The sequence below is a fragment of the Xenopus laevis genome, chromosome 1L, assembly GCF_017654675.1.
Source record: "Xenopus laevis strain J_2021 chromosome 1L, Xenopus_laevis_v10.1, whole genome shotgun sequence".
Classification (NCBI taxonomy): domain Eukaryota; kingdom Metazoa; phylum Chordata; class Amphibia; order Anura; family Pipidae; genus Xenopus; species Xenopus laevis.
Window position 1 is genome coordinate 139,503,797 of NC_054371.1, and position 12,371 is coordinate 139,516,167.

General features: G+C 37.8%; 1 protein-coding gene across 2 annotated transcripts in view; it reads right to left on the reverse strand.

The window, feature by feature from the left end:
* The window catches only part of dock8.L (dedicator of cytokinesis 8 L homeolog), a 113,362-nt gene that overhangs the window by 15,927 nt on the left and 85,064 nt on the right, over positions 1-12,371 (reverse strand). For both annotated transcript variants that reach the window (XM_018258593.2, XM_018258586.2), the window contains 12 exons: positions 11,188-11,317; positions 10,999-11,086; positions 10,444-10,540; positions 9,403-9,537; positions 8,968-9,120; positions 7,899-8,057; positions 7,608-7,708; positions 6,465-6,657; positions 6,054-6,197; positions 5,058-5,189; positions 3,634-3,768; positions 2,130-2,219 (listed from right to left, as the gene is read on the reverse strand). In XM_018258593.2, coding sequence (XP_018114082.1) covers positions 2,130-2,219; positions 3,634-3,768; positions 5,058-5,189; positions 6,054-6,197; positions 6,465-6,657; positions 7,608-7,708; positions 7,899-8,057; positions 8,968-9,120; positions 9,403-9,537; positions 10,444-10,540; positions 10,999-11,086; positions 11,188-11,317 — 1,557 coding nt within the window. The remainder of the gene's footprint in view (positions 1-2,129; positions 2,220-3,633; positions 3,769-5,057; positions 5,190-6,053; positions 6,198-6,464; positions 6,658-7,607; positions 7,709-7,898; positions 8,058-8,967; positions 9,121-9,402; positions 9,538-10,443; positions 10,541-10,998; positions 11,087-11,187; positions 11,318-12,371) is intronic.

Below are 12,371 nucleotides of genomic sequence, written 5' to 3' on the forward strand. Positions count from 1 at the left end.
CAGGATGGCAGTATTTTTGACCATTCGTCCATACAAAACCTCTCCAGTTCCGTTAAATTTGACAGCAGGCTTCAAATCATCACATCGATTTTTCATGATATTCAAGTCAGGGGACTGTGGCGGCCATTCCAGAATATTGTACTTCTCCCTCTGTTTGTTTATATATTTTATATCTGGAATGGTCTATTTCCTATGACGGACGAATGGCTAGTGTCAGAGGGTCGATATCTATTACCCCCGCCCTCTATGACGCCATAACGCTATAGGGCCCAAGGCAGGATGGACTATAAGGGCTAATGGTCAAGTGTGGACAATGGTCACTCATATAACTTATACTAGGCCATACAAATAAATGATCTCCACTCTGTTATTTGTCAGCATGTATCTTATGCCCTTTTGCAGAAGTGTTGCTCAATAGCTGGCTTAACCACAATGGCTATGTTTAGCCAACAGATGTTTACGAGGCTGTGGACAGTTGGAACTAGAAAACTCTTATGTTGCAAAACTGCACATCTTACAGGAATGTATAAATGTATATGCCAGTAAGTTTCGTCGCCAGACCATGTATGGTATTTCCGTGTACCCCTTGTCACAATTACTGTAAATGCCTTCTGAAAGCTATATAACGCTTGGACCAAGAGGTGTGTCTTTGGTGAGTCCTTGGGTGACATTCTGTGTGTTACTCCAACAGCTTACCCAGACAAAACTGTTATGTTGTATTCTGTATGAATAAATTGCCTGACTATTACTAAAGGTTTTCCTGTACTGAGTTTTGTCTTACACGAGGTCAAAATGGTACTACTAAAAATACCATCATGCATAAATGACTTTGTAGATTTTGAAGTGTGTTTAGGGTCATTGTTTTGTTGGAATTTCCAACCCCTGCGTGACTTCAACTTTGTGACTGATGCTTGAAAATTATCCTGAAGAATTTGTTGATACTGGGTTGAATTCATCCGACCCTCAACTTTAACAAGGGCCACAGTCCCTGAACTAGCCACACAGCCCCACAACATGATGGAACCTCCACCAAATTTGATAGCAGGTTGCAAGTGTTTTTCATGGAATGCGGTGTTCTTCTGCCATGCAAAGCTCTTTTTGTTATACCAAATAACTAAATGTTTGTCTCCAAAATGACTGTGGCTTGTCTAAATAAGCTTTTGCATAGAAGCAACTCTGTTTGTGGTGAGAGTGGAGAAAGGGCTTCTTTCTCATCACCCTGCCATACTGATGTTCTTTGTGCAAATTGTGCTGAATTGTAGAACGATGTACAGATACACCATCTGCAGCAAGATGCTCTTGCAGGTCTTTGGAGGTGATCTTTGGCTTGTCTGTAACTATTCCCACAATCATCCGCATATGCCGCTCCTTTATTTTTCTTGGCCTGTCAGACCTGGGTTTTACAGCAACTGTGCCTGTGGCCTTCCATTTCCTGATTACATTCCTTACAGATGAAACTTACAGTTTAAACCTCTGAGATGGCTTTTTGTAGTCTTCCCCTGAGCCATGATACCGAACAATCTTTGTTTTCAGATCTTTTGAGAGTTGCTTTGAGGATCCCATGCTGTCACTCTTCAGAGGAGAGTCAAACAGAAGCACAACTGGCAATTGGCCACCTTAAATGCCTTTTCTCATGATTAGACACACCTGCCTATGAAGTTCAAGGCTTAACAAGCTAATCCAACCAATTTGGTGTTGCCAGTAATCAGTATTGAGCAGTTACATACATTCAAATTAGCAAAATTACAAGGGTATCCAAATTTTTGCACAGCCACTTTTTCACATTTGATTTAATTGCATGCAACTGAATACTGCTTCACTAAAAATCTTTATTCGGAAAACACCCCAGTACTCAGGTGTTCCTGGGAAATGAAAGACATACCACTGTTATCTTTTTTGTTGAAAGTGGAGTAAATTATTATGCAGGCTGAGAGGGGTTCCCAAACTTTTTCATATGACTGTATATTGGTAAGGTAATTCAAATATACATCTCATACAAAAGTGTAAAACACACATATATGTATATATATATATATATATATATATATATATATATATATATATATATATATATATATATATATATATATATATATATATATAGTTTTATCAATGCATCTCATAATTACCTTATTAGGGTCCAGTTTTGACTTGTCCACAGGAATAGAGTCTTTGATGACTTCTACAGCATCCTCTCCAAAACACTGACCGTAAAAACTCTAGAGTGGAAATACACATTCCATGATATGTTTGTGGGGTGCTAACCACAAAAACAAAATTAGCAGTTTAAAAACTATATTTGCATTAAAGCATTTGGCTGCTAGCATAAATACAGCATATGGTCACCAAAGGCTACACCTGGGGCAATTTAGTACAATCAAAGCCTTGAATGGGTAAAGAGGAAGGAAAGGTTTAATTATGCCAATCCTAAAGTGGACCTGTTACCCAGACACAAAAATCTGTATAATAAAAGTCCTTTTCAAATTAAACATGAAATCCAATTTCAACTTTTTATTAAAGCATTCATAGCTGTTGTAAGCTAATTTAAAAATGTCAGCTGTCAATCAAATATTGTCTGCCCCTCCTCTATGCCTTAGGCATAGAGGTGGGCCAGACAATTACTTTCACTTTCCATTCAAAAATTCCTACATGTCACTGCTCTCCCAACATTCCCCCGTTCTCTTCACCGTTTATTTGTGTAGCCAGGGCATGGGGATGGACATTGGGTCCCCCATTCTGGTGCACAAACAAGATTCTGAGATGATCCAAGGATTGCCTTAATAACAGTGTCCACAAAATGGCTCCTGCCTGCTTGCTATAATTATGAATTCCCAGACTGAATAATTGATATTGTGTAATTAAAGTTAATTTTGCTTGACTAATGTAATGAAATAGGATTCTGAATAATTTTTTTGGGTGATGGGCACCCTTTAATAGAATCCCCAGTCCATGGTACTATTCTATTGGGCTCTGCACATGCACAGTAGAGTAGATGTGAAATGTTGCCGTACTATGCATGTGCACAGCCTCGGGCACATGCGATTATAATTTACTAGGGAGTGCTTAACAGATTACAGCACCCAGTTATTAACCTTTTCCTTCTCATATAACTTTTAACATCTATAGATTTTGCTAGTCTTAGAAATTTTTAAATTGGTCTTTATTTTTTGTTATAGTTTCTGAATTCCTCTTTTGCCTCTTTTAAATATGAGTCACTAATGCCAACAGCCAACAACATTACTGCTCTGTGAGACTACAATTTTATTGTTATTGTTTCTTTTTATTACTTATCTCTACTGTTAATATTCTAGTCTCTAATTTTAACAACTGCTTGGTTGCTAGTGTAAATCAGACCATAGCAACCAGATAGTTGCTGAAATTTCAAACTGGGGGGCTGTTGACAAAAAACTAAATAATTCATAAACCACTACAAATAAAAATGAAGACCAGTTTTAGATTTGTGTCATTATATCACTCTAAATCATAGTAAAAGTTAATTTAAAGGTAAACTATCATTTTAAAATCATAAGATGATTAGCATAACATGATACTATTGGCATAAACTTATAAGAAAATGTATTACAGAAATGGTTCTTAGAAAAAGAGCATCAAGTAAATAATTAAAACATGTACCTCTAATCTATGAGCAATCTCAGGAAGTTTCGTAATTGTAGGCTCCTTATAAATATATTCTTGCTCCTCTAAATCTCCAAACTTAGACCCATAGAATCCTACACGGAAGTATGTTCCAAACATTCTCTTCAGACCCTGTTACAAAGCAGGTTTTATTATTCCTTGATAAAAGAAATGTCCAATCAAGGCATTAATCACATAAACTTGCAAAAATTATTTTTTGAGCTATAGTTACAGAGCTACATTTACAGAGGCAATACTAAAAATGTTCAGAATTTTTTTTTTGAATTCACACGTGTTCATTTACCCATTGACATGCAAAACAATATACAACAACTTTACCAATAAAGAGGGAATACTTTGCCATTAAGAAGGCTTGTAACTGTGTAGAATGCTACATTCATTTTATGGCAGGGTATACAAATGTATTTAAACATGCAAAAATGCATGTTTGTGTACGAAACTACAAGTAACAATGCACTTACATAATGCACTGCACTATGATGTTCCGTTCCTTATTGAAATCACATGGGCAGGGAATTGTAGGGTTTGGAGGATGCAGTCTAAGGACATCTGTACGGAATGCATTTTAGGACATCATCAGGAGAACACATGCTCCTGCATGCACTTTCGTAAAGAAGTATGCAGACTCAACTCTTATTCTATTCACTTATCTGAAGAAACTGCAGTCACACCTCCATGCTGCCCACATTTGCTGTTGCAATCTCCCCTCTCATAGCTCATTCCTCCCTCCTTGAACCTCAGCCCTCATTACAAAAGCCCTCTGTTCTCAGCCCTCCCTCCTCAGCCCTCCGTGCTCAGATCTCAGCGCGTAAGCCAGGCTGATAGCTGAGGAGGGAGGGCTGATAGCTGAGGAGGGAGGGCTGTTGACAGAGGGCTTTTGTAATGAGGGCTGAGGACCAATGAGGGAGGCCTGAGGAATGAGCCACAAGGGGGGAGATTGCAAAAGCAAATGTGGGCAGCACGGAGGTGTGACTGCAGTTTCTTCAGATAAGTGAGTAGAATAAGAGACGAGTCTGCATACTTCTTCTTTACGAAAGCGCATGCAGGAGCGTGTGTTCTCCTGATGATGTCCTAAAATGTGTTCCGTACAGCTGGCTGTTGATACAAAGTAACAGTAGTCAGCTAGTTCAGCAAAGTAGTCAGAAAAATTAGCAGAAAGAAGGGGGCTAGGCTTAGGGAACTGTCAAAAACCATTAAAAATCATAAAACGTCTGCATATATTTTAATTGATGTATATTGCAAAGTTGCTTGAAATTATGTTTACTTTTCAAAAAGCTTAAGTTATGTTTTTGTGGAGTTCCCCTTTCATTACTCCTATATTCTAAACAAACACCTATTTTGTAAGCAATCATATAAGTAAGAAAACAATCATTTCATCAGCAATACTCTTACAGTGATACCTTTTCAGCAATATTGTCAAAAGCATTCTGAAGTTTTTTATGGGTTGATGCGAGTTTGTGGAAATCTCGATGCGCCTCAAGAACAGGGATGACAATTTTGTAAACTTCATTTACGGTTTCATGGAATCTTGCCTTTAAATCACAAAAAATTAGATGGTTAGATGCATCTATCAAATAATGAAATCAGTAAAAACTGAAGGTGTTTAATATTCATTTAAAAATAAAGCTAGCCTGCCCTGGTAAAAAAATAGGTGTTTTGTTCAAAAATACTACTATAGTTTATATAAATAAGCTATTGTGTAGCCATGGGGCAGCCATTCAAGGTGAATAAGGCAGGGGGCTCACGTTTATAAAGCAGATAACATATAAACTGTGTCAAAAAGAATCAGTTTAGTTCATACACAGGAAGATAAATGGGCCAAATACCATTCATGGCTCTCCTGGACTATAGATAGGACTACAGATTGAAAAGCTTTCTCATATGAATTAGGACATTTGTTGCCAAGAAATAGTTTATTTCGTATGGGCTCAAACACTCAGTTAAAGGAACAGTTACACCAAAAATTTTAAGTGTTTTAAATTAATGAAAATATAATGTACTGTTGTCCTGCACTGGTACAACTAGTGTGGTTGCTTCAGAAAATTTACTATAGTTTACAAAACAAGCTGCTGTGTAGCCATGGGGGCAGCCATTCAAAGTTGAACAAGGAGAAAAGGTACAGGACACACAGCAGATAAACTCTGTAGTATGCAATATGATTCTTCAGAACATATCTGTGAATATCCTGTGCTTGAGTGGCTGCCGCCATGGCTACACAGCAGCTTAATATAAACTGTAGTTGTGTTTCTATAGCAAACGCACCAGTTTTACTAGTGGAGGGCAGCAGTAAATGATATTGTAATTCCTTTAATATACTTAATTCTTTTGGTGTTACTGTTCCTTTAAGTATTACATGCAGTGTTTCTGCTTTAATCACTATCATGCCTCAAACTTACTGTATTAAAGAGTTCAGCAGCCTGCTCCAAGAGTCCAATCAACCCATTTTCAGAAAAATACATTCCAGAACACACACCATCATCATCCGGAGTGAGTATGTCATCAGAAACGGCAGATTCCTCAATTACATTGGAGGAGATATTCTGATATAATACAGAACGTTGTGTGGTTATATTTATTTTAAAACAGTAGATTATAGAAATGAGCATAGAAAAAAACAGTTGGTTATATATTTTAAGCTGTTTGTATCGTGATAATTTGAGCATTATAATTCAAGACTGAGCTCTTCTGCAACCCAGTCTCCATCATGGTAGGGTCAATTGTCTTATGTCCATTCTACAGCTATAAAAATAGAGTTCCCCAATGAGTAGGGGTAATACTGAATTGCAACTGAAACACAATGTTCCTACCTGAAAGCTGACACTGCCCACAGGCAGATAGCTGCAGTCCTCTAACATGCCTAAATATTCTGCCACAAGGGCAGCAGCATGAACCAAACACATGGCTGCTTCAGTATAGCATTTCCTCTTGACATGTTTCTCTGCCATATTCTGCAGCCAGGTCAGCCTAAGATCTGGAGATGTCTGATAGCCTTTGGCAATTCTAATGTTAAACAACATAAAAAAACATATTATTGTCATTTTTTTTAACAGCGCTAATTGCCTACTTTATGTTAAAAGATCTGTCAACAGCTACTCATTGTTCTGTTGTTGATGCCCTTTTTATCTATATAGTGATAGCTTTAGGTGTGAAGAAATCAAGAAAGTGCCATTTGTGATTCTAATATGAAAGACACACACAAAAATGTGTCTCCCTTAGATTAGGCAACCTATGTTGAGGTGATAGAATAAAACACATGCTTACATTGGTTCTATATACAGTATGCACCAATAATCATATGATATTCTCCCCTTGACCTTGATATCCACTTAAATCTCGATTTTGCATTGTTTTCAGAAAGACTTGTCTCTACAGGTATGGAATTTGTTATCCGGAAACCCGTTACACAGAAATATCCGAATTACGGAAAGGCCATCTCGTACAGACTCAATTGTATCCAAATAATCCACATTTTTTAAAACTGTAATAATAAACAGTACCTTGTACGTGATCCAAACTAAGATATAATTAATCCTTATTGAAAGCAAAACCAGCCAATTGGGTGCACTTAATGTTTACATGATTTTCAAGTAGACTTAAGGTATGAAGATCCAAATTACTGAAAGATCCTTCATCCGGACAACCCCATGTCCAGTGCATTCTGGATAACAGGTCCCATACCTGTACTAGACTAGTACATTGTCATAAGGTGGACTCCCTTGCCAAATTGCTTTAGACTTGCCCCTCTCTGTTGCCCCTCTAACTAGCAGTTAGGTTTCTTTTGAAGAAAAAAAAAGGTTTAAAACATGTATGTCTTTTTTTCAACTACTAGTTAGTTTACACTGTAATTCTTTTATACAGCAACACCATAGCTATTTCCACTGTGTATCACATATAATAGCTCTAAAGCACTGCACATCTGAGGGAAAAAAGAAATGACATGAAAAAAGTACCTATACATCAAATCCATAAGCATTTCTGGGTCCTCCTGGAAAGCCCTCATTTTAACTGTGTCTGATAGAATGCTGTTCAGATTATTCAAAAGGTCATCCACCTAAAATAAAAAACAGCTGATGTGAAAATAACCAAAATCAGTAACAGATACAAAAAGGGGATAGACAAAAATCAGGATGGCTACTCAATTTCCTCTGTAATTCAGACACAATACTTTGGTACATTTGGCTGGGGGAGATGCATTAAATAAGCATAACAATATGTTTTTTATGGATATTCTTGGATGTTACCTGAGCTGGAAAAAGTGTTGGCTGCATCTCCTCATCCTCTTCTGCATAGGCTAAAATAGTCCTTAATGATTTGCGCAAGAACTCTTCATTGAAGTCTTGTGATTTTCCAACCAAAGACGCCAGTGACATAGTTACCTGCATCTTCACTCTGGCAAAGTTCTGAAGAAAAAAGCAAATTAGATATTGGCTAAAAATTAATTCACTTATAATCACAACCACTGGCACAGGTGACATGTATTATGTTAGACAATATACAGCAAAACAAAAAATGGCTCGGGTGTTCATGTCCGAGCCCGTCACTTTAAGTCACAGCCACTTCCTCAGCACACTAAGATTTTAAAGATATGTTTGAAATCTCTGACACACTCACCAGGAGTAGCATGGGAAGAATTCCAGTGTCTTATTCAAATGGGTGGGTATTCACCAGACTGCCATAGAAGTATCATATAAAACCGTTCATTTTATTGGGACTTGATTATAAACATGCTTGACGTGTTTTGTGTCTTTTATGCTTATGACAAGATGCCAGACATGAAATGCATCAAGCAGGTTTTATATGATACTTCTATGATGGCCTGGTGAATGCGGACCCATTGGAATAAGACGCTAGTTCATATGAACTAATGCTCAACATAAAACTGAATTGTATCACAAAGGGCAATGTGTGCAACTACAGAACTGTAAAGATACTAGGGCTTATTTGCGATCACAGCTGAGGACTCAGCTTGTTGCATATTTTAAAGGAGCTTCAGTCCAGAAACAAGAAATAACACATACAATTAGCTCATTTATAAACTTCAAAAATGGAGGCATTCTCTATAGTTTAATCTGGAACCAGTGTGCCCTTCCCGCCTCCTGTTGCCTCATGTATACCTGTGCTTATTAATGCAGGGGAAACCTGGAGTTACCACCACTTTCAAGTAGGCAGTAATTCCTGTGCAGGCTGCAATTAAAAACACAGCACATTTGTGCCCAGTGAATCAAATTAAATATACTTTCAGTACAGACTATGGCCTGAGAGGAGAGCACAATTGCATCTTACAATATGACTGTATTCTCAGACTCTTACACTGATATTGTTAAAGCTGAATCTCATGATGAGGTACAGTGTGGCACAGGCCTGGCTCCGTGTGCTTTCCAAGGAACTGCAACAGTGGTGTAGGACCTTTTGACAAAGATCCGAGCATTGCTCCACTTCCTCTTCAAAAAGAAAATCTGCAAACTGGAGGAGTGACGCAAAAAAAAAGTAAAAGTGATAACATTAGAATCAATAATATATAACATTGATTTAAATGCCATAACATGCATGAATATATACTGTAACATGAACGAATACAGGATGTATTACACATTGCAATTTTAATACCCTGCTACAGTCCACTATAGAGTTTATTTATCATATAGATGTATCATAAAGTCCCAATAAATAGTAATGTGAGTTGATTTTTTTTAGATAATCTATACAGTTAATATATTATCAGTTTTCAAAGACGATAGTAGTTACCTTAACAATGAGCAGACGGATGGTTGAAAAACAGTGAGCTAGGAAGGTGTTGCTCTGATTTGTACTCAAGGAATGTACAAGAACTTTTAGGACTCCTCCCAGAAGGTTATCTTTGCAATCGATGGACAAACTGGTCTAAGGCCCGAGAAGAGAAAGAAGGTGTTGGGGAGGGGATGCAACAATATTAAAATACAATTCTACAGAGCACTTGCATCTCAAAAATTAAAATTTTCCCATCCCATCAAGATATTGAGGTCCTCTACTCTGAATTTTTTTGCATAATGAAAGAAAATATAATTTTAAGCAACTTTCTAACATACATTAAAAATTTCCAATGCTTTTTCCAATGCTATTGCTAAGTTGTTTCAAACCTTTTTTTGATTGTGCAAAATATAGTTTTTTGGGTGGAGGAAACCTTTAACAATTCCAATGATTTTTGTGTGTGTGTGTGCTAATCTGTTTATTGTTATGAGCACAATGTAGATACCATTAAATGCCTTCATCATCAAGCAGGGGGTTTGCTGTTGTTCAAAAGGTACAGAACATATGTATATATATGGTATAAATGAAGGGTCTATTTTACTGATCGGAATGAACTTTGACTAAATTGCAGCTGCAGGTCCAGCTATTGTGCTGGAGCTGAAATTCAACTAAACTGTGTTGTAGTGTGAAACAAACCATTTATGATGTTTACGGTGGGGCAGCTGTATATACAAACCTGCAACACCATGAATGTCAGAGAAACCAGTAGATAAGTGACCTTAAACCTCATAACATGCATATTAACATTTTTTTGTAATTATCCAATTTTATAACTCTATTTATTCTCAAAGCAAAAAAAAACACTTATCAGCTCAACTGGAATGCTAAGACACCTTGGCATGTAACTTTTGAGCTAGCGTTGTTTACAGGGTAAATGGGGCCTTGCAAGGACCTGCACATGGCATGATTGTGTGTGGGGAAAAATAATACATGGGGTGGATGGGGTTCATTATAATAAAATACCCTGTTGGCTACAGAGTGATGTTTTAAGTACTGTACCTGTATGATAGTTTCCACTATGTCCAAAATAGTCAAATTAGCTTCTGTTGCCAGGTTTCTACACATTATGGCTTCTTGTTCAATCTCGGCTTTTGTCCTGTATTAAAATAAGAAAGACATCTTTATGACACTATTTTACATCTTTTTCTTTTCTACAGCATCTACATTTGAATAATGACTGAATAAGGAAATAGTACACTTTATTGATACTTATCTTATTGTGCATTAAGTTGAGAAGATTGGAAATAAACATAAATTAGAGTCAAACATACTAGGGCTCCTTGCATTTCAATGTACTCGCAAAAGCAGCAATGCATGCACCCAGCCTACTCTGATAAATTGTAAGAGCATTTGGAATGCAATGGAATCCTGGAATTACAGCCAAGCTGAATGTGAAGGTAACTCCAGTGTTCCTGTGAGAGCATGCTAATACTGTGCACACATGGCTGCTCTTGATGTGATGTCATGCCAACGGTATACATGTTCTCCATAACTTGTCCACATTTCACAGAATGAACAAGACACTTAGCACACATTTTGGCACATTGCACTCACATATTTAACCTCTCACTCGCTTGACGCCACTGTGTCTGTTCTTTTCTCCAACGTAGATTCTCATTAAGTCCAGCAAATCTTTCATTCCCTACAAAAGGCAAAGATCAAATCTCTTACAATACAGAATACTGATTTTGAAATGATATTCACAGAGAACTGTGTTTTTATCAATAAAGGAATATACAATACCTGTCTTCCAGCGTCTCATCATTTCACCCCTGGCACCTTCACCCCTAAGCAATGCTTCTTCCAGGCGTGCCTTTACATCTCTTGATTTCTGAAGCACCAAGGTGCTCACTTTGTCTGACGACTGCGTTCCCTAGACAAACAACAGACCATATTATAGCACAGGAATGCCCAGACAGAAAGATGCTATGCATCAAAGCTATACTTATTGTGCTAACAGTGACGTTCAAACACAGCATTTTACATTAATAAAAAAAACATAATTTGTAGCTATGGGTACAACAAATAGATTACCCTTCTCTTTACATACTTTACTCTAGCCAGTGTTCTATCTTAGCTATTCCTGTAAACTGTTGTTTTTCACAGTCCAGGGGTGTTGCTGCCATGAGGCAAGTTGAGATTCAGGTGGCAGTGGGTTACCAGGGGCAACATAAAGTCACTACTGGTAACTTTAAGAACTGAAATCCGATATTTAAATCAGAATTTCAGCTTTTCTAGTTCAGAAAACACTGTTGTGCTCTCTTCCCTAGCGATATGGCCCCTCCTCGCCCCTCTCAGACACTGGGCACAGGGCACCTGTTGGGTAAAAATATTTTCCCCAACCAAGGTGCAGGCCAATAGAGCCCCTGCCAGAGCAAGGACGCCGACTCCAGGAGGGAGCTCCCAGTTCGAGAGGCCATGTTGGGGCACACGCATGCACATAATGAGTGAATGCCTCATGCGCGTGACATCAGAAGCTCATTATGAGCATGGGCTCTGCACAATATGGCGACTTGCACCAGGAGCTCCCTCCCGGTGTGAGTGTCTTAGTCCTGGCAGGGAGCAATTTTTTAAAAAAAAGCCCATAGACATATTTATTCAGAGGTTCCTTTTTCACACAGTGAAACCTCAATTTTACATCCCTGATTTTCCTGCATTTAACACTGCACTGCAATTTTTCGTGGTCCCACAGTTTTTTAATGCTTAATGAATTTTCTTAATTTTTCTTTTTCCCAGATTTTGCACCAGTTTATCTGATTCCCTAGAAACATAAAATGGAGGTTCTCTGTATTGTAGTCCTAAATATGCAGCTGACATAGAGGATGCAACAAGGATATGCTGGTGATGTAGGAGGCATTATGGGAAGCCTCGATCTACAGGTGTAAGATTTGTTGTGTTCATACTGACCACTGCAATGACATGCTAGA